Consider the following 23,322-nt stretch of genomic DNA (forward strand, 5'->3'; position numbering starts at 1 on the left):
TTTTTTAATCAACTTGCTATTCATTTCCCAAACAAAAGGCAATTCAAGAATTGGAAGCACTTCAAGGGAAAGTTTCTGAATGACCTCATTTTACATGCGGCTTTCCAAGGCAGGCAGTGCGCTGTGCTGTTTCAGCTCCACTTTCCCTCCTCAGCATCCCATACTGTTGTGTCCAGTGGCCATTGTCTGAGCACTGAATTATCACCAGGGTTAAAAGCAAGCGTCCCTCGATAAAACAGGGTGCTAATAACGCATCTCACGTAAAGTGTGCATCCTTGAAATGGAAGAGTCCTCTTCCTTCCACCCACTCACGGAACCGGAATACATTCCACTAGCTATGAATCTTTCAACTTTTTCTTGTTGTTGTTGTTGGTTTTTGCAAAATGGATACTTGCATCTGAAACTGAGACCTGACAGCTCATTAATGTTCATAATAAAAGAAGTTTTGTTTTTGTCTGCAGATAACTTTATATGGCTTGAGACAAATTTCTATATTTTATTAATCCTGTTCTTAGCTTCCCACATAATTGTACCTTTAAAAGCACTGGCCATCAGTAATTAACAAAGATGTGTTTGTGTTGTTCACTGGACTCCAAAATCCCATTTATGAGTATTTTTTTTTTACTTTCCTCGCTATTGGCTACTCAACACAAACCAAAGGCCAAAATATCTTTTCCCTATCACACTTTTGGATTCAAATTTTATTAACATAGTTGTTTCAGTTTTAAAAAAAGAAAACAACAACAACAACAAAAAACAAATAAAAGCAAGCCCAGTGTGCTCAGAGCCATTTGGAACAAGAAATGTAGGCCCTATTATGGGATTTTTTTAAAGGGATATTAACTAGTCTATCTCCTTAGAGAACAGCTTCTACTGACATTGTGCAGTCATGTGTTGTTGTTAGGTCCCCCCCCCCCCAATTTGTTTTTAATAGAGCCAAAATACAGCATGGTGAATTTGTCTTCCTTCTGAAGAGGCTTTTCAACGGAAGCTGTTCTTTGTATACCTACCTTCGAAGTGGAAAATGAGATGCCCCTCCAGGGCTGTCAGGAGCTTCCATTCCAAGGGCAGAGAACGTTAATATTCTGGGTCTTTCAGACCCAGAGGCCAGCCATTGCCTCATTTCCCCCACTAACCTGGCCTTTCCCTTTTCTCCTTTCTCCATTAGCCCACTCCTGCAAACCTTTAATTTTTCTTGCTCAGCCTTCTCTTCCTTTCTCTGCCCCACCCACCACTTTTTCTTTCTGTCTTTCAAATGGGAGCCAGACAAAGTCTCACCCTCCTCTACAGCTGTGTGTCTGAGGCGGCGTGGGTGGCTACCAAAGTGAAGTGAGGAGTTGGCCGAGGGTTACTTATTTCTACCAGAAATCAAATGTCACTTGCCTTGACCATGGCTGGTTTCTGAAGTAGCAACAGCTGTCTCTATAGGGAGCGGCAGGATTTCTTTCCAGACGTTGCCAGAAGAAAGGAGGGGTAGGGTGAGAGATTGTGTACCACAAAGCAAGAAGATAGGATGGGAACATTTCAAAGAAGTCTGGGGAAAGGGTAGGAAGAAGAAAAAAGGCTTCCCTGTCTAGCATGGAGATTTGCACACGGAAGACAGTGGAGGGGATGGGTGCAGCCTTTGGAAGGAATGTTCCAGAACCCTTTTGGAAGTTGCTGAGATTTGTCAAATGATACTAGCGCCCTTATTTGGTGCCAGACTGGCGCCAGGAACAAAATGTATACTTATCAGAGTGACGTTTCTAATTCCCTTGCAATCCACCCATCAACAACCTAGCCCATCAAATGTTTCCCCTAATCCACAGAAAGTTATCTGACTCTCTCCCAAGTTGTCAGATTTTTAAAAGGGAGAAATTGCTGCTTGACAAACTACAGCAGCTGAGCAGCAACAGCTGGAGGACCCAGTTGCCTGCATAACATGAGGTCGTTGAGAGAGCAGGAACAGGTGGGCGGGGAATAAAAAGAAATCAACAAATGGATGTGGTAAGCTTTAGGCCTGGGGTTGACTGAGATGGATCTTATCCGGAATCAGAATTTTCAATGAAAAAGACAATCGGCTTCATTTGTCCAAAGCTATTTTCTGTTTTTGTTCATTTGTTTTTCATGAGCAAATACAACTGGAAGAAGAGTGAGGATTAAGAGACTAAAAGGTTGAGTTTCTGTAAAAATAAAGTACTTACTTCCAGTGATAACTGGTTACCAGCAAAGAGAATTGGGCTCTTAAACATCTGACTTCGAGTTTACAGGTCAGACCCTTTAGGGCAAATGATAATTTTGAACTGAGTAAAAGGATCATGAGATTTAAGAACGAAACCTGTTGGATTCTCAATTTCATTTTGTCAAAACATTGATTGACTCCAGAACAAGTCATTTAACATTGTGTGTGATTAATCAACTAGACTTTTTTCTTACTTGTGGTCATTACTTCTTAGTAGAGAAGAATGGCTCACCATTCAAAGCTTGCCATGATCCTCAGATAAGGCGTATAATGTGGCAACCTAATTATTACTATAGCAATTATATAACTGAGCTATTAAAGTGACACGTAGGTTGAAAATATATCAAGGTATTGAGATCAGGAAAAATTCTTTCTATAATAATACCTCAAATCTGAATCTACTTTTAATCTATAAGAGAGGTTTTCGAAGATCCCAAATGCCTATCTAAATTTGCTTTTGATGCTAATTCCTACTAAGTCTACTAGAGGAAATTTCTTTTCTTCCTCATAGATCTTCATGGAAATTTTGCCATTTTATGGACATTGTCTAACTATCCAGGGTGAATCTAAGGTTGTATAGCTTCTCTTTATCTCTATTGTTGAGTGTAAAGCTGTTACCTAATCCCTAAGTCTCTCAACAGCCCATAGCCCATGTTTGCCCTGTTTTATAGGAATATGGCAAGGAAGGAGGAGAGTGAGACCTTGGGAACTAAGGATGGCGAGTGGGTAAGCTTGGGAGTTTGGTTTTTTTTGGTTTTATTAACAAAGATAGACATCTTCTTTACCCACTGCCTTAATTCCACCTTGCACATCCTTCAAAGCCAAGTCCAGTGTCTGTCAGTGTGCATTTGACCACTGATCCTTCTCCAGATATAGTTTTCTTTTCTCCCCAAAAGTTTTGGAGCTATTTGACAGTCAAGAAATGTTTTTTATTGAAGACATTTGATTGTTGTTTGATTGGTTATAACTGTAATATGACATTTTTAAAATTAACATTTTAAATCCATGGAGCTTTGAATTTCTCTATTGTTCTTCCCAACATCATATAGATGTTTCTGTTGTATAGCTGAAAGTCTAAGAGAAATGAGCATGGCATACTTTTTTCTTAGACTTCTTGAATGCCAAGTGTGGTTGGTCTACTCCTATAAATCCCAGCACATGGAAAGTGGGGGCAGGAGGATGTGGAGTTTGTGGCCAGCATGGGTTGTATGTGGAGATCCTGTCTAACACTAAAACAAAGAGCTTATGAACTCTAAGGTAAGCAAGTGAGAACACAGAAGCTGTGATATTGTGATGTTTCAAATAATTTCCTTCCTTATTCCTTTAATCCTTCCTTTGTTATCACCAGTTTTTATTTCTTCTGGATCATAAGTCCTATGCCCTTCCAAAAATTAACACTGAAAAATAAGTAAAGTTAAAAAACCAAAACAAACAAACAAACTGTGATCCAGGAAGGATAGAGCAGTTAAAACCGTTAGCTATGGCCAGCATCTTGATGCGCCCTTGAGTGGGCAGTCCACTGATGAATGGACCAATGACAATAGAAAGAAGCAGCTGCCAATCAAAGGCTTCTGTGGGAGAGCTGCGACATAGGTTTTAAGATGGCAAATACCTGGTTCAGTGGTGAAGATCACATACTACTCATGCAGAGAACCAGAGTTCAGTTCCCAGCACCCTATTTGTAGGCCTTACAACCCTCTGTAACTCCAGCTCCCAGGCATCCAATACAAAATCACAACACATATCCCCATAACTCTCTCACATGAACATACCTAGATACACCGTAGACATAATTAAAAACAATACAAACAATTACTTTTTAAAATGGCAAATCTCACTGAGCCTGGTGGCATAGCCCTGGGATCCCACTGCACAGACTGAGTTGGGAGGATCAGGCCTGGGCTACATAGTGAATTCAAGGCCGTCCTTGGCAACTTAGTGAGATTCTGTCTCAAAGGGTTGTGGTGGAGTGTACAGATTGTTAGATAAGTGTTCAGTGGTTCAAAATGCTAGATTCAATTCACAGTAACAGGGAAAAAAAAAAAGAGAAGCAAATATGAAATTGTTGTTTTTGCCACTGCCCAGGGAAGGAATTTAGCTGAGCTCTGAGTTATAGTCCTTTTCACTATGATGTCTATGACTTTAGGTATGTGACTTTATTATTTTCAGTTTCAGCTTTCCATCTTTAAAACTGGTACAACTATCATAACCACTTTGATATTTATGAGAATTACATTAGACGATATGAATATAAGCACTTCATAGCATGCCAAGTCTAAGCTAAGTCTTAACTGTATGCTTTCTATAATAACATCTCATACCCCAATCTTTGTTGGAAACCAAAAGTGGCAGTTGAGAAGAAAGTCAACATTAATCCTCTAGAATTAAAGTTTCAGCGACATGTCTAAAGCCTGAAGCCCAGAGAGAAGAGATAGGATACTGTCTATGAAGAGAGGATGATGATCTGGGGGGCTTGAAATGGTATTCAAAGAACAAGGAATGATAAAAAGTGTAGGACCTATGGCTCTTATAGGACCAAGATGGATGGCTTTCCAGGAAGGTGAAAAATGCAGTTAGGTTTATACACAGAGACCACTCACTTCCCTGATAGAAGCCAATGTCACCTCTATCAGAATTCTTAGTGATGCAACTGTGAGCTTTCTCAAGATGCAAATTAAAAAAAAAAAAGCCATGAGTCTCAAAAGTGTACCAACAGTTTACAGGGTCCTATGTGCTACCACATCAAACTTCGTGGAATGGAATAATTTTACAAGTAAATTCTGATTTTTTAGGTTTTTTTTTGTTCCTTGGAGGCATGCCAGTAGTGATGCTTTATAAACTCCAGTGATTCATCCTGACCCTGTGTAGTCAATGATGAGCAGATCAACCTTTAGTGGGCTAGAGTAGTAGAAGCTCAAGCTGTCCTCATGATACATGTCACTCTGGTCCATCCTCCCTCTGCAGATGCCATTTCCTGTTGACTTTATTTTGGCATACAAGGAAATGTGCTAGGTGGGTCACAAGAGGAAAACTGTGGGAAAGATGAGCATACCCGTACGTGATAATTGATAATTTGTAATCATGACTTTCTATGATGTGTGAAGGTGTACTGGGGAACAAAGTAGACCTTGTATCTCATCAGAATCCACCAGTGGCAACTCCTAGTTGAGTGGAACCCAACACGTACCATGCACACACACACACACACACACACACAAACACATACACACACACACACGTATACACATAAACACACATTGCATGCACATACACATGTACACATATAAACACATGTGCACACATGCACACACACACACACACACTCACACACACACAGTTCCCCTTTGTTGTTTGTGCGGTGTGTTGCAAAGCCACCCTGGTTCTTTCATATGTTATTTCTGCTCTGAGCTGGCTACAACCTAAGGCTTCTCATCCCCCTATCCTCACACAACCTTTTTTTTTTTTTCCTAGCAGCCTCTTCCTAATGTCAGGTGAGCAAAAGGCCACAAAATTATAATTGATTTCATACCACCCCAGCCTCGTCTTCTCTACAGACTAAAAGAAGTCACCACCGTATCTCAGAAAACTAGCAAGTCCAATAATTAAAGAGGCAAGCTGTAGTTTCAGGAGATGAGAAAGAGCCATCTCTGCCTGGCCAGAGTCCCTCCGGAATTATCAAAATCAAGGAAGTCGGTGAAGGCCGGAAGACATGATTCAAGAGGACATGGCTGTCACTAACAGGGCTTGAACTTGGTACAGTGTTAAGAAGGATAGAGAAATGGCACAGGGCAGAGGGGCTGCTAGGCAAACCCATTCTGTTCACACTATCACTCAAACATCTACATAACAATAAGGCTGGCCCTCCTAATTTCACCACTAGCATAATGAAAGAAAATCCAGTTGTGTTTTTCTTTAGGAGAGCTGGTGCTATCATCCTCATCTCCCTTCTCTAATTCTCTTTCCTCCTATCAACCTGGGGGCTTCCAGGGCTGTGAGCAATGAACTTTCCATCAGCCACATTTTCACCTAATTAACCCCCCTGATTACAATAATTAGTATTGATTCACTCTTTGAAAGACTTCCCAGGTACTCAAGCACAATTCACAGTTGCTATAAAGTTCTAGATATGAATATTAGTCAAACACTCTTTGTCATCTTTCCAGCCCCCCAAGGACATCTTGCAATTTTATCTAGTAACATTTAAAAAAAAAAAAAGAGCCAATAAAGAAATGTTTGTCAGGTTCCATCCTTGCAAAGAAAAGAATTTTTAATACGTGGGAGGTTATAGATCTTGGTCTGTGGTCGGCTGAACACATTTATGTAAATATTCCCGAGGCCCCTGCTTTATAAAGGGGCTTGAGATGCAGTTGTTATTCTCTAGTGAAAGAGACCATTTTACCAGTTTGAATATTTGCCTATGGATTCTCTTCAGGTCTTAGGTTAGAATTAAATCTTGTTTCTACACTTGTGTAGGTCAGCGTCCAGGAGAATCATTGCATACCGAGTGAATAGTATGCTGCACACTACATTATCCTGTTACTTTTGTAGAAATAAAAGCAGGCACGTTTGCCAACTCCCAGCATTATACTTTTTCTATGAGCACAGAGAAAAATACATTGTTCTGTATATTGGATGCTGGAATTGTATGGTGGGTGGGAAAGAGGTATGGGACCCCCAAATCTGGAAACTGGTGATGCATGAGAACACCAGACAAGAGTGGACAAGTGAAATCCCCCTGTGTCCAGCCTAACTAATGATGAGCAATCAGAAATTTAAGTGAATGTATCACAGTTAAATAATTACCAATTTAAGAAAAAAATTCAACACGGTGGTCTCCGAGTGACTTCTTTATTTAAATGAGTTCCTGACAAGCATCTAGCAAGCATGGAAGACTGCTTTTTTCTTAGACCACACACACACACACACACACACACACACACACACACACACACACACTGTGTTTTAGAATGAAATTTTTTTTTTCGGTGAAAGCAGAACTGGGGTGTGTTGGTAACAGTTGGTTAGCCTCGGATATGAAGCCTTACCCATTACCTTTTATGAGCTCATCCTGAAAGCAATTATTGCTATACCCAAAGCAAGGAGCAGTTCAGATCCCATTGGAACCGAGAGAACATAACAAGCATGCCTTTAAAACCCACTCTATTCACAATGGATAACTTGAAGAATATTATTACACCACACACATATGCTTTGGTGTACCTAAGCTCTGGAAATATTACCGGTAGGAAATCTCAACTTGCAAAGGCAATTCTGGTTAGCCGATAACATTTAGGTAAATAATTATACAATAAGTATTTAATAATATTTCAACTTAAGTTTGTCTCTGAATCTAAGGAATAATTAGTACTTCATACTTGTGTTTTTATAAGTAATACATGTATGTCCTTCCTTATTAATGAGGGACATCCCTAATTTGTACCAAACTCTATCAGGAAATATTTGAAACCAATTTTATCTTTTATTTTATTCATTGAAACAACTCCCCTTTTGTTTCTCATATTGGGCTCTCGGTTTTAGTCTATGAACTTACTAATACATATCTCATAATATTGATCTGGCACAAACGGTTCATTAAGCAAAAACACTAAAACACTATAAATATATATTCTTTATAGACATCAACCTTAAAAGAGGATTTTCATGTAAATCTATTACTTATTATTTTAATTTCAGTTATTTTACATCCAGTGTGGAATAAAAATGGTTTCAGCATTTGAGAAGTTTGAACCAGATTTTTCCATATTCTCTCCTACAGTATTTTCACCTTAGAAACCAGTTTATCTTATGAAATGAAGGGCATCCGAATACACGTGAAATACTTGCCTTTCATAGAAATGCAGTTTGTAAGAATATAAACATCAAATCAAAGATCAATATATTCCATCGAAACCTTTCACTTAACAAAGTAACAGAACAATAGTTGGTGACCAAAATTGGAAAGGCAAAAGTTCTTATTCTTGGATTTCTAAACTGCTTGTCTGTGGATGCCAAAGGGGAAGCTAAAAACTAGGAATACTGATTACTTGAGCATTAAGTATGTCCTTCTTAACTTCTCTTTTATGCTACATTCCCTAGGTCCAAAAAAAGGGAGCATTTAAAATCCTCGGCGGTAAATACTGTAGAAGCAGGTCTGATCAACAAGGCATTTGCCACAATGATAATAGTATTACAAGCATCCTCAATCAATAAGTTTTCTTTCTGTAGTTAACAGAGAGGCAAGCCATAAATCTCTAACTTAATCCAGCCAACATAACTGCAAAATGCAAAAAGCTCTGAGAACGGCAGATAATAAATTTTTAAAAGCATAAAACCACAAATAAGCAGACCCAAAGCTTCCCTCTGATAGTCCACACAACAAGATTATAGGAGATAAAAGGGGGTGCTGGAAAAAAAAAACAAACAAACAGAAAACCAGCCCCAGACATGCATTAAGCTAGTTTGACAGCTCCATTGTTCCACCGGTCCCATTGTCAGACCCAAAGATGTATTCAGTGCTACAATGTCTGCTAGCAAATAAACAAAAGACTGCATTTTTAAAAGCAGGATGCCAATTCTATCATAATTCTCTCTCCGCTTCCCAAAAGGTCAGCTGTGTCTCCTTCTCGGTCTATGATAGAACCCCACCACCCATGCAGGAAGCAGGTATCTGCTTTCCCGCACAAGAGGACCCAGGACGCCATGCATGAACAGAGGTCTCCAAACAGGTACACATTTTGGCAAGCAGGATAAAGTGATCCAAACCTGATAACACGAGAGGACTATTTAGGTGTCTAAGTCCAGATTAGAGTGGTATTTGGAACGCAAGTCTAATATGGAGTCTCCTCAGCTCCTTTTTCGATGATTATTCCATGCAGAGTGCATAATAATGAAAGAGGCTTAGACATTGCAAAGGAAAAGACGAACCAACAGCCAGATTCGGAACCCTTAAAACATCCACTGGCTGCTCATAGGTAGCGGGGAGCAAATGCATGGTCTGCTTTCAAAAGACAACTAGTACACACACAACTCCCTCACAGCAGTCCTTCTCCTTTCTCTCCCTGGCTTGCTCGCTCTCCCTCCCAATCTCTTGGTCTCAATTTCATTTCCCTCTCTCTGTTTAGATTCTTTTTTCTCTCTCTTTCTCTTCTAAGATAAGGAAGCTGCTTGATTCAGGGCAAGATTGGCGTCTCCACCAGCTCTCAAAACTAGAAAAGCCTATGTTAAAAACAAAGGACCCAACAACATACCTTAAAAGCAGCTCCTCATTTCTCATAGTAACAGCGGATTTGGGACAGCGCATGCTTTCTACACTGATAGTCTCAACAAAAGCCAGTTCAGAAGTGCGCTCAAACATCAATGCCACAGTCGCTATTCACTAATGCGCCCCCTCTCCTCTCTCTCTCTCTCTCTCTCTCTCTCTCTCTCTCTCTCTCTCTCTCTCTCTCTCTCTCTCCCTCTCTCCTCTCAAATGCTGAATAGTACAGAAAAGGGCTCCTGCAGACTCACTGGGAAGAAATAATCCTCTCCGACAAGTTATGTTATCTAGGCATGTTTTTGCACTGGTGTGCTGTGTCTTCTAGAGAGAGCTTGTTTGCATGCACTCAAGCCTGGCATTGGATCTCCTAATTACCATCTTAAAAACTGGGAAGATTTTAAGCAACTCAGTGACATGTGATTTCATATATATATATATGTGTGTGTGTGTGTGTGTGTGTGTGTGTGTGTGTGTGTGTGTGTGTATGTTAGCAAAACCAATCTCACAGCACAGTTCACTATCAACTATCAGCAGAGCATCCCAGAGGACTGAGATTTGAACAGGTCAGTGTGCTCAAAAGGATTTTTGCCTCTCTTTTCTGGGACACTGCATTCACAGTTGGATTCATCTGTTCCTCTCCTCTTGTCCTTAGAAAGAGTGACAAGGTCAAGACCCTCAGCCTCACCCTGGACCATAGATGCAGAGAACAGAGGCTAAGAAACTGGGAAGTGTTTTAACTCTCTGTATGCCAGAGTTCTTATAAATTAAGAGCTTCATTCACCAGAATCCAGGCATCAAAGCCAGCAGGCAACACAAAGATTGTTTGGTCGCACTGAATGCGTAATTGACAGATACAGCAGCTTCATTCCTGAAAGGCTAATGAGTGGCTTTTTTTCCCCAAAACAAGAAAATTTGCTACTCTGCTTCACTATATTCTTGAGCCTTTGAACATAAAGTGGACCAGAGAAAATACACATTCCCCTTTCTGTTTCTTTGAGTAGGAATCATTCCATAAATAACTAGGAAGTCAAACAGTAAGTTAAGCACACACACACACACACACACACACACACACACACACACACACAGAGAGAGAGAGAGAGAGAGAGAGAGAGAGAGAGAGAGAGAGAGAGAGAACTCTATGGACTGCACACATAGTCATCCAAAAGGGCAAGTTCGGACGTCACTCCAGGGGATGCACACTGACCTTGGAAGTTGGGAAAACCCTCACTTTCTATGGAATAACCTAGAACATTTCAAAACAGACCTGAGTCAACAAAGACTGGTGTGAATCCTGAATGCTCACCCCATCCTATATCGGCACAAAGTGTATCTTTCCTAGTAAAATTCTGGACTTGAAATATAACCGGGACTAAGAGTGAAGAAAATGATGGTGGGTTTTGTTCTCCCCCATATTTGAGGACCTTAAATAATATACCCAGTATCTTGTAAGATCTCTGACTTTTGAACTTGGTCTTATCCACAGTCGGGAGATCTGGGGAGAGTGTAGAGGGAAGAGTTCCTCAGGCTCTGCTACACAACATTCCTGACTGGTGCATCCTAGACTATGGAAACAAAGAAAGGATAGACAACTGCCATTCCCATTTCTACACATCACTAAGACATGGCAAACCACTTGACAAAGATCAAGTCCCAAAACAAGAGCCTCATCTTAAGGACAACTCCATCATCCCAGGTCTTTGCTTCATTACACGATATGAAAATCACCAAGTGAACATATGAGAAGGAATGACCTTGCCAGGGAAGGCTACTGTATGAAATGCAACATGCTCCTTTGAAGTGGGAAAAGTTCATGTAAATGAACTTGGAACTGGAGAGACCTTGAGGAAATAGACTGTGACCTTCTTCCCCTTATGGCTTGTGGGAGTGTCAGAGCAGAAGGCTCTTGACCTCCCTGTAGCTCTCTTTGCCCTGTAGTTAAATGGAGCCACCAACTGCTAATTTATTTTAAAGCACGTGAAGAGCCTGTGAAACTGGGTGTGTTTGGTCAGTGCAAATATTAATAAAAAGTGAATGGTCGCATGGACATCTGCTGTGAGTTTGTCTGACAGGGAAAGTAGAACTGTGAGGCTTAGGCTGCTGCCCTGGTATCCATGCAGCTCTCCTGACATTTCAATGAATTATGGATCCATAGTAGTAGTGGCCAGAATTGAACCAAACCACTAAATCATTTATATCTATCCACTTACTTTTTAGTCTTGAGGCCTAAATAATAAGGACACTACTGATGTAAGGGCTTATTACTTATCCCAATTCTACTACGATGACCGAGGACCTTATGCCCTCCAGCTGCATGGGCTGAATGTGGGATTATAGAATGAGTGAATAGAACATGTTTGCTACTTGTAATATTTGCATATGGTATAGGAAGTTTGTGATTTCAAGTGTACACTGAATTAACCTCTGTTCTTCCTTACACATCCAATAGACCATCTTTCTCTCTGTTTGAGTCCTCTTATTGAATATTGATCCAATGAAAATTTGTTAAGAAACGAATTCCCTTCTAGCCATTGAAACAAGGTGGGGAAAGGGATTGTATTTTCCAAGATACGCAGTTTCTTTCACAAATATGAGAAAATGCTCCCACTTTAGGCATGAGTTGGCACAGATGACAACTCATAAATGTTCCTTCCACACTATTGTGCTCTAAATTTCAAAGTCTCTTTGTATTTATCCATCCCACAACATTGACAGAGGTGGCATAATGTCACACTCTCACCTAAAAAGTTCAAGTGACTTGCCTACAGAGCTGCAGTAATGACCAAGCTTGGGAACTCTGTCTACTGCACCCTTGACACAGAGTATGGCCGCTAGACACACGAGGCAGGGCGTGGCCTTTAAGGAGCAGTCAGTGTGCTGTATCTGACACTCTCTTCATGTGAGAGTAGCAGTCAGAGAGGAAGGATGCCAAGGTAATGGAAACTTGGTTAAAAGGTTCCTCCTCTGATACCAGTTTTACATCAATTCATTTCAAACTTTATTACAATTGAAGATTAAAGCCACACAGACTAAGTACTCTTGAGGGCAAATTATTACTTGGGTCATCAACAATAGTTAATTTTAATAGTCTTGATTATTAAATTAGGTTTGTAGGGGAATTTTGTTTGAAAGAATTATAGCAGCAATTAGCAGGGAGCAACAATAAAAATATAAATTGTCTCAGTACCCTCTATATTCAAAGAGACGTTTTTCACTTCATAAATTAAACCTTTAACTAAGAATGCAAATTTGGCATAGGACAAAGTAGGAACGTGTTGTGATGTGGGATTATTGGTGAGAGTGAGAATCAGTCAGCTTCTTGATCTTTCTTGATTTGAACTTCCTAAAAGTTTTTTTTTGAAAGGTAAATTATATGTGAGTTTATTTCTGTCACAATTTCCAGAATCAGAAGCTAAATTTTCACATGCCGTATTAATGACTCCAACTGTTTTCCACCTTCTGTGCCTTGTCTTTGCATTTTGACATTTACATTGCAGAAGTAATAAAAAGGCACCATTTCAAGAGGAATGCATAATATAATGAGTGCTGAGGATGGAGGGTCTCTGCAGAATTAAATCCTCCTGTGATGAAAGGTGGCACACTACAAAACCCTATCCTACCTCCGGGGTACACATCCTCAAAGGACAGTGTTGAAATGCAAGAGCACCAAGAATAGTAAATTTATTTGGTTGTCAGTTTCAAGTGTTAACAACTGGTGATTCCTGGTATACACCTGAAGGAATCTAAGCCTGTGTACTACAGATATCCTTGTACATATGAGTCCATTGTGATACCTTTCACAATAGTCAAGACAAGAACTAGGCTAGATGTCTATCAACAGATGGATACATAAAGAAAGTGTAGAATACGCACATAATGGAGTTTTATTTAGGTGTAAAAGAACACAAAATGATGTTATTTGCAAGAAAATGGACGAAACTAGAGATCACCCTGTTAAGTGAAATAAGCCACACTTAGACAAATAATCTAGTTTTCTCTCATCTGCTGAATCTGGATTCAAAATATATGCAAGTGTATGTAACACACACACATATGTGAGAGTAGAAAAGGAATAACGTGAGGGAAAAATGAAGGGAGCATTATATACCGATGTAATTGGGAGCAACTATGATGATATATGTGGATGATATGTCATAAATAAATCCTTTATGTTATATGCTTATTAAACAATTAATCTAACACAAGGATTGTTAATCTTGGGAGTTGGCTCTGTTGGTAAAGTGCCTTGTATTCAAGCATCAAATCTTTAGTAACCACATACAAGCCAGGCCTGCTGATGCAATGCCTGTAACATCAGCACCGGGAGTGTGCAGCAGCAGAGACACACAGAGCCCTGCATCTCACTGGCTAGCCGCTAGCCACCCGCAGAGCTCATCATTAGTGATTACTTTTTGAGACAGCTCAACAAATAAAGAGGACACAAGGTAAACACTTGATGTAGACCTATGAACATGCATGTGTGAACATTGAGAGGTAGATATGGGAGAATCCTGACAGCTTGCTGGTCAGCCAGCTGAGAGGAAATAGCAAGCTTCAGGTTCATGATAGATTATTTCTCAAGAGAATATGGTGGAGGATGTCAGAGGAAACCATCTGAAATTCTCTTCTGGCTTTCAATTTGATCACATGGATCCATACACATGTACACTACACACATACACACAATACATATATACTATACACATACACTATATTAATATATTAACATATTATATATAGTATACACATATTATGTATAGTATACACAGAATATATATATATATACATATATATGTGTATATATATGTACATATATATATACACACACGATATATATATTCTGTATACACACACACTCTAAAGCAACATATTATATTGTTACCACAGATGGAAATAATTTTCATAGTAAATATAGAGTAAATGACTAAATCCTAAAAGAAATAGACTTCCAAATACCAAGTGCAGTACATACAGTAGGTTTTCAATAACATTGGTAAAACACGTGTAAATTTTTGTAGTGTGCAAACAGACGCAGCTTCTTTCATTTCTGCTGATATTGAGCAAAAGACACAAGATCTTTTTGACATAAGCTTTTCAACCACAGAGGCAAAGTTTTGGTTGGTGTCATGGGGGCCGAGCAGAGAAATGAGCTCAGAGGTGAGCCCTGGGTAGAACTAACAGAGTGTGCTACAAGCCTGGCCATTCAGATTACATTCCTCTCCACTGGCTTGTGCAGAAGTGGGGTGGGTGTGTTACACGTTCAAAACCATAGGACACAGGTAGGAGCAGTCACTCTCCAAAGCACAAGGATGACAACTGATCCAAAGTCATTTGGTAAAGCAAGTGTTTGGTGGTATTGTAGGGACCGTGTGTAAGAATTCCATTTACGTGAGCACTCACTAATTACCTCCAAGCCTCACTTTAGAAGCAGGTGGCTGTCAACCCAGTGAAAAGAAGTGGCTTAAATTCCAAATGTCTCTTTCTTACACAAGCCATTCATTTCACAGTGAAGATGCTTACTGTTTTGAATGGGGCAGGTGGATGAATAATTAGCAAGAATAATTGTAATGCCCCTTAAGATGAAAGTGTTATATTTATCAATAAGTACATGTACATAATAAACCATGAAATACTTGGGACTTCTAGAAGTCTCTTGAAAAGAAGTACTAGGTAAATCTAAGAGGAGGCATTATAAGCTAATAATGATGCCTTGCGGTAAATGAATGCAGACATCAAACCTGTGTCCACTGGGGACAGGATGGAGATTTCCCATTGAAATCAACAACAATAAGTAGCCTAGTTGATAAAATAACTGGTTGTGACCTCTTGACACTTAGCAGACAACACTTTCACAATTTAACAGCCATTTTGGGCTAAAGGATTTGCCAGGGGTTAGCCTCAGGCAGATCCCAGGGAAAATATATTTGAACTAGGTGTGGTTGCATTTGCATGGATAATGTGTCAAGTAGATTCTTGCTATTTGCATTCCCACCAATTTACTTATGTGTGTGCACAGTACTTATATATGCACACTCAGTGTACTTATGGAAGTCAGAGGACAATGTTGGTTCTCCCCTTCTGCTATGTGGGTCCTAGAGATCAAACTCAGGTCACCAGGGTCAGCTACTATTCTCTTATCCACTAACCCATCTTGCCTGGACTATGTTTGCTATTTCTAAGAAAGAGACATACGTATGTATGTCTTCTGCTTGTCCTAACAGCCAGTTTCAGAGGCACTACACAAAACAATCACTATCCATGCACCAAAAAGGGCAGACAGATTTCACTGCAAGTGGGAAAGCCCTCCCTCTTAGTGGTCTCCATTCTAGCAAATTCCGAGAAGCAGACTGCCCAGCATGAAGAAAGAGCATCATTGACCAGAATTTCCTTTCAGAAGACAGAGACCAAGATGGCAACTCATGTGAAAAAAAAAAAAAAAAAAAAAAAGAAAGAAAGAAAAGAAAAGAAAACCAGGATGGTCTGGGGAGTTGATGGGAAAGTTGGTTTTTCAGTCTTCTGAAATTAAGTTATTTACTATTTGTTCCTTCTATCTGAACTTAAGTTGCTTGGAATCAGGAAGACACTCATTTGATTACCACTATAGTATACGGTGCAGCATATTGGATGAAAACTATAAATTCATGTTCAGTAGCCATGGTTTTCTGCATAGCATCCTTCTGATACATTGTCTACTCTCACTGGCTGGCTGTTATTTTATATTTCTAAAAGTCTCATCAAACCCTATAGAAAGTAGCCACTGAGTCATGAGGCAAAAACCTGATGGGTCCAGAAGATTGGAGGATGGGAGATCCTGGTCCTAACTTCAAAGGACTTCCATGTACCTAGAGCTCAAATGGTAAGCTTGTCTTTTTCATATTTGCTTGAACTGTAATTTTTATTACATTTAATTTATTTTGTCTATGCATGAACCTGTGCTTACAGGTCTGAGCATGTGACTACCACAGCACATAAGTGGAGATCAGAGGAAACCTGTGAGAGTTAGTTTTCTTTTCCCACTATGTGGGGCTCAGAGATCTGACTCAGGTCTGCAGGTATCTTTACTTCTTGAGCCACTTTTTCCAACCCAAAGCACTGTAACTTTAAAACAACTATAAAGAGGTGAAGCTGTGCATTTCTTTCATGCTTTCTATAAATGTGAGCGTTTGGGACTTGATAAAGTGCAGATTTGCCGGATTAAATGAGACTTTCAGGATCAAGAGCATGGGTGTGGAGGGTAATTTGGGTAGGATCTTGTCAAAAAGCCAGAATCCTATAGACAAGGAAGAAGAATTGGAAGTTAAAGTGGTTTATTTTTTGCCCTCTTTCTCAGTTCCAAGTGTGGGCCTGTTGTATGCAACCAGCTCTCTAGTTGTGACCCAGCACCAAGTGTTGGCTTCAGTTCCTTTTTCTCAGTGCATCTTGTATGCCAGCTCCTTCTCACATCCCCAAGTTCTACAGCAGTTTGCACTCTTACCTGTTCTTCCTGCTTTTGTCAATAGGATACACTGTTATATTTCACATACATTTCCTGAAATCAGTTCTTTGTGACTTGCAGTTTAAAATGCTTTATGTTTGATGCTGCTTCACATCATTGTGACAGACATGCAATGTTTTGAGTTCTTTTATTATCATTATACATATTAGTATGGTTAGGGTATATGTAGTTAACATCCTAAGAACATAGTTAAGTCATACTTCAAAAGAACATTCCAGACCCGTTAAGTAGGGGCACAGAAGAAATGAAGATGGGGCAGAGAGAAGTTAGAAGCTGAGTGAGGAAGGATACTGCATTTCATACTGGAAAGCTTGGCAGTAAGAAGGCACAGAAAGTTCTGGGCTCTAGAAAGAGAACTCTGTTTCTAGTGTGGAGTCTGAACCAAGAGCTGGATGGGGAAGCAGCAGAGGGGAGTCACTGTTGCAGATAAGAATGGGCAAGCCTTTGAAGAGATTCTTTATGAATTGGCCACTGTTTCTTTGCTGGCCTGTGCAAGATGTTCCACTGAAGATCAAATCACTAAATTCCGTAAATACAAAGTATCATACTACACATATTCAAGGCCCTCTTACTTTGTAGATTAAGAAAAACCCAAGATAACAAGTCTAATAAACAGCATAGGTGGGGTGAAGCCTAGTTATTATCACTGTTCTATTTCTACTTACTACAGAGAGAATGCTCATACATTCTTTAGCGGCAGAGCCATAGTTAGGATAGATGAATAGGTGGGAAGAACACAACCGAGTTGACAATAATTCTGATGTTTCTCACATGGGCCACTTGGCAAATGATAATATTGCTGACTGAAAAAGGATGACAACACACAAACACACACACACTGAAAACCAGGGTGAATGAGGAAGCTACTTTGATTCATAGGGAACATATTACTGAGTTCAGTATGTCCACAGGCAGATCCGAGTTGAGGAGGTGGCTGGCAATAGGGCTGTGGGTGAGATTAGTCAGGAGGAGAAGTGAGAGTGAAATGTGAAGAACTGGGTTAAGACCAGAATCCCAAGTGAATCAACAACTGAGGACGAGTGTAAAAGAGCTGAACACATTGCAAAGATTCTTAGACCTAGTTGGAGAGAGAAAATATATTCATAAAAAGTTATGTGTTAGCTTGCCCTAAGTGGACAGAAATTATGTATCTGGATGCTAGAAAACAAGGCAGTGCACATTTAAGGCAGTAGAATTTCAAAAGCCAACAGATAACTGAAGAGATAACCAGAAGTGAGCCTACTTTTACCTGGGAGCAGGCTACTTCTGTGTCCACAAACTTGCTGAGAAAGGAGAAACAGCAGTGAACAGGGCCACACCCAATGGGTCAAAAGAAAAGTCTCTCTTGACTAGACTCTAAGTAGACACTCAGCTACTTGTCCTGATCACTAAGCTAAGTAGGAATTTGCTGAGTTCGTCACCACCATCTCATCCAGTACATAAGTAAAAATAGCCAGTGTGCAGGGTCTGAGGGAGGAGAGGAGAACAATTATGTATAGCTAAGACATATGCTTCTAACAGGCATATTTCCATATCCCCCAAAAATCAACAGCAAAAGAAGTTCTTGAAGGTTTCTGTGAATTTCTTCTCATAAAGATTTCAAAAGTCGAAGGAATGATACACTATAAACATAGATAAAACTTTCTATGTCACTCATAAAGTTTAAAGTATTGTATCAATAAAGAAAAGTGCCTGTAAGTGTACAGCTCACCAAATATTGATGGACTGAACAGCCACAGTCATCAGCACCCAGATCAAAAACAGTTTGGTGACTAGGGATGCAGCTCAGGGGTACAGGACCTTCTCAGCATCTGTAAGGCCCCAGGTTTCATCACCAAGATTTCAAAACACCAAACCAAACCAAACTAAACCCTTGTGTCTATTTTCGATTCTTTAACCAAAGAATGATTTGCTGACTATAAGTAGAAATTATCTTGAATGTATACAAGTAAAAACTACCAGAGACAATGAGGCCTTTTTGAATAATACTTTCTTTAGAACATGCCCAATTCCCACCATCTCTACTCTCCTCATTCAAGTCACCATAATCTAAGGAATCTCCCAATTACTTGCTAGTTTCTTGGGCTCTGATCATCGTATGCTTTTGAACCAGAGTTATTGAGCATCAAACTATGGTCATAACAGTCTCCAGCTAAAGGGTCAACAGAACTTCAAGCTTCCTGCCTCCTTTCATATAGTCCAACCCAATACAATTCACTGATACACAAAGAGTCATCACCTAGAGAGTCAACTCATTCATCAGGTGTTTATATCTGGTATATTATGCTCTTTATGCATCCATATGCCAGATACACACACACACACACACACACACACACACACACACACACACACACACACAAAGATTCTATAATACAATCTGTTTTTTAAAGCCAAAATTTGTGGTGACTAAGCAACTCTTTTTCTGAAGCTCAACAATATTGGCTTTCTAAAACTGAAGTGCATTATGGGGTATTTGGAAGCAAGGCTAAACACAGCCTGCCTTTGAGGAATTAATAATCAAGTTGGAAGAAGACAAATTTCAGGTGAATTTAACAGTATGGCATCTTATACTGTGAAGTTTTGTGATCCATAAGAGTTCCAAGGCACAACATATGGTAAGAGTCAGGGCAAGCAGATGAATGTACAAGGAAAATGTAGTGCACACACACAGAGGAGCTCCACTCCTTGTGCAGGATGAAATGATGTCATGGGTGAGAAAGCAGATGGAACTCATCATGTTAAGTAAAACAAGCTAGACCCAGAAAGACAAATAGCACAGTTCTACTCTCATATTCACAATCTTGATTTAAATATATTTATATGCATATATAATGATATCAGTTAGAAAGGGGAGTACATTTGGGGAGAAAGGTTGAAAAGTGAGGAAGAAACAAGAGAGAGTACGATAGACAAAAATAAACACCACATGTCCTCTTTCATATAGATTGAAACACTAATACTTGTATATTATGACATATAAAGCAGGCGTTTTTGTAAGGAAAGGGACCAGCAGAGTTAGGAAGGAAAAACGAAGAGGAATGTATATGGGGTGTGTGTGTGAAGATGAGCAAAATGCAATGGTGTATATATGGTGGAAATGTCATCATTAGGCAGGCACATCGTTTTCTATACCAACTAAAAATAAGTTAAAGTTTACCAGGAAACAATAAATAAGCACATAAATTGGAGAAAGGGGAAATGTTGGCTAAACAAGCAGAGGCCTTGGGATAATCTCTTAAGGAATGCTTTCATTTGATTGGGCCATGGGTGAGGGCAGCGAGGACCCCACTCAGAGGTGACAAGTTTGAATGTAGACAAGGCCATGGAAACAAGCCCAAAATAATCAGCACGGGCAGCCAGAGGCTGAGAAACACATCCTTGCAAGACCAAGGCCACACTATGGATCCTGTGCCCTGGAAAAAGGAATCTGTATTTGCTATACTAAGGATGGATGTGCCATGGAACTTCTGGGTCAGCAAATGACAATATTCTCTAAGTAAGACAAGGAAGTGAAGAGCAGATTGGGCAACTGGTAGCTTAGAAATACAGCATACTAGCCTCAAAGGAACAGAATAACTCTTGAAGAGAAAAAAAATATTCGACTGTGATCATGATGAGATAAAAGAGAAGCCAGCTAGCATGGATATAGTAAAACATTCTGGTCTCCCGGTCACTATTAACGATAACCCCAGTATATTCTGTTCTCTACCTAGATGCCTGTACTAGTCATCTGGGCTGCTACCTTTCCTCTGCTTACAAGGCCAGGAGGCCTTTTGGGTGGAAGCCCCACATTTATTATTTCAGTAAGCTTAATTATTCCTTAGAAGTTCTCTCTACACACAATCACACTCTGAGCTACAGGAGGTTTCAACTTCAAGGAAATTGGAGGGGGATTATTATAGAAGTCAGACTTCTTTGGTGTGATTCTTGGGGGGTTTTAAGGAAATGGGGGTAAGTTTTAGGTTCTCTCTCTCTCTCTCTGAGTATGTGTGTGTATCTATCTCTCTCTTCTTATTTTTTTCAGTATGTATGGGGTATTTCTATAGATTGACTCATGTCTTCTTCCAAACCTACTTATCTCTGCCATATCATGTAACATCTATGTGTTGTGTGCATTTCTCTGTCATCTATCTATCTATCCTTTCATCCATCCATCTCTATCTATTATCTACCCATCCATCCACCCATCCATCTTTACATCTATTTTCATTTACCTATTGACTTCATCCATTCCCCATCTTTGGTTGCCTACATGCTGATATAGATACGCCTTTTCTGAAACATCTCACTGCACTTCCTCTACACATTGAACAGACTATTCTTGCACCGGTTTCATGCTTCAGTGTCATAATTTGTGTGGAAGATTGGATTATTTGGGTGATTTTTCATGCTCTGCCCCTAACATGTGACCTTAGAGTGCACTAGAGTGGGTAGGCTACATGCATCCACTCTCCGGAAGTGAGCTTGACAATGGGATCTGCTTCAGGTATTAAAAGATAAGTAGACACTAGGTGAAATGTATGGACAGGGTCTGCTAGAGGTTGTGGCCCATCATGATAAAAACCCATACCAGGGAGCCTGCTGCCTTTTCCACATGAGCCCAGAACACACAAGGAGATCTGGGCCTACTCTACAACAGGAGCCAAGCACTGCTGACTCATGGCCTGAGGGAAAACCATCCAGCCTAGATGTGGCACACTACCCTAGATCCTCAGGCTTGCAGATGGAAGAACAGGTGTTTCCTGCTGCAGGTCACCCCAGTGTGGAAGTCTCTATGTGCAACTTACTGTAGCAATAGATTAGTCAACTCATTCTCTTGAATATACCACAGTCAGTGTATGCTTCTTGAGAGCAGAGCCGCTGATAACTTATGCAATTCCAGTGCTTGCAGAGGTGACTGATACACAGTAGATGCCCAGTACATACTGCACAATAGTATAAATGAGCAAATTAGTTAAAGAGGTGCAATGAAGAGAGGTGTGGCAGAGCCATGTTTTAGGAAACAAATGGATACATGTATGGGATGGAAATGGAATGTGAACAGGCAGTCAGCATTGTTTTAACACTAAACAACCATGGATTGAAACGTGATTTTCAAGGAGGATGGAGGATTTGAAACCTGCCTGGGCACACCTACCTAGTAAGATGGTGTCTCAAGAGACTGAAAATAATTATCACCAAAAATAACCAAACAACCTAAAAAACTCACATTAATAAAACCAACATACCAACAAAGCATGATTTACTGTTTATATTCAGATGGTCACAGACTAGAGATTTAGCTCAGGTGGCACTGGGTTTGCTAAGTACGCACAAAGCCCTGGGCTCCATCTCCATCACAGAACATGGTGGCACACACCTGACATTCTTGTTCTTGGAAGGCAGAGGCAAGAGGATCAGAAGTTTAAGGTTATCCTCAATACATAGCAAGTTTGAGGCAAAATATGTGTGTGTATGTATATATATATATATATATATATATATATATATATATATATATATATATATATATATATATTTGTGTGTGTGTGTGTGTACTCAGGTTATCAAAAGTTCCAGATTGCAGAAGCAACATGTGACAAGCAGACAGGACTCCATTACGGCACCCCAGCTACTGAAGTCATCATTTGGGGGTACTTCCTTTTGCCTATCCAGTCTTTGGAATGGTCGTTGTTCCCGTTTGTAGCCATGTGTAATACTGGGGAAACAAACGACAAAAGGAATGATGCTCCTCCAAAGAATTCAAGAAAAACAAAACTATAGGAAAATAAAACTTTATTTATTCTGTCATCAAACAACCTCACTTCTAGGTATCTTCTTCCTTTGATCTAGACTATCTGTCTCCCTTGATCTGTTGATGGTTTTGTTCCTGATAAACAGGCATGATACTACATCTGAACCTTTGCAGGACCTTTAGTCACCAGTGGTCTCTGCCATCTGTCCTCAACCTCCATCTCAAGGGATGAAGAGAGGGACACTTGTCACATTCCCTTAGTACACATGTCATTGGTCTATCATTAGAATGGCTTCTTAGAAAACAGCTTGAAGGATTCCAAATTCATTAGCTTGTCTGCACCTGAGCTTTGTAAATTTTTGCCTTAAACTGAACAGATAACACACATGTACAATGTACATACACATACAAAACCAATGGTAGTTACATGTTTTCCACTGTGTTTGGGAGAACAAAGAAATGGTATGTATTCTGTTGGCTGTCCATAACCCAAGATTAAAGCTGCTGCTTAATGCATTCAAAAGTTACAACTGCCAAACTCACGCTCTCTCTAAGCTCTGTACTTCAAAGGAAAAATCTAGTAGGGAAAATACACGTGCACTCATACATACACA

The 23,322-nt window shown here is 39.9% G+C and overlaps 1 protein-coding gene across 35 annotated transcripts in view; it reads right to left on the reverse strand.

Annotated features, from left to right (window-relative positions):
• Positions 1–23,322, reverse strand: part of Celf2 (CUGBP, Elav-like family member 2) — an 856,648-nt gene that overhangs the window by 335,690 nt on the left and 497,636 nt on the right. For 12 of the 35 annotated variants that reach the window (XM_017315466.2, XM_006497337.4, XM_030247354.1 and 9 more), the window contains exon 1: positions 9,469–9,879. The exons of 7 other annotated variants lie outside the window; for them this stretch is intronic. In XM_017315466.2, the coding sequence (XP_017170955.1) occupies positions 9,469–9,575 (107 nt within the window). In that variant the 5' untranslated portion in view covers positions 9,576–9,879. Of the gene's footprint in view, positions 1–1,010; positions 8,958–8,983; positions 9,431–9,468; positions 9,880–23,322 lie in introns of those variants that run through there. 16 more of the 35 variants (XM_030247358.1, XM_030247334.1, XM_030247333.1 and 13 more) reach the window with 6 other exon arrangements.

Source organism: Mus musculus, chromosome 2, assembly GCF_000001635.26.
Source record: "Mus musculus strain C57BL/6J chromosome 2, GRCm38.p6 C57BL/6J".
In the NCBI taxonomy this organism is placed as follows: domain Eukaryota; kingdom Metazoa; phylum Chordata; class Mammalia; order Rodentia; family Muridae; genus Mus; species Mus musculus.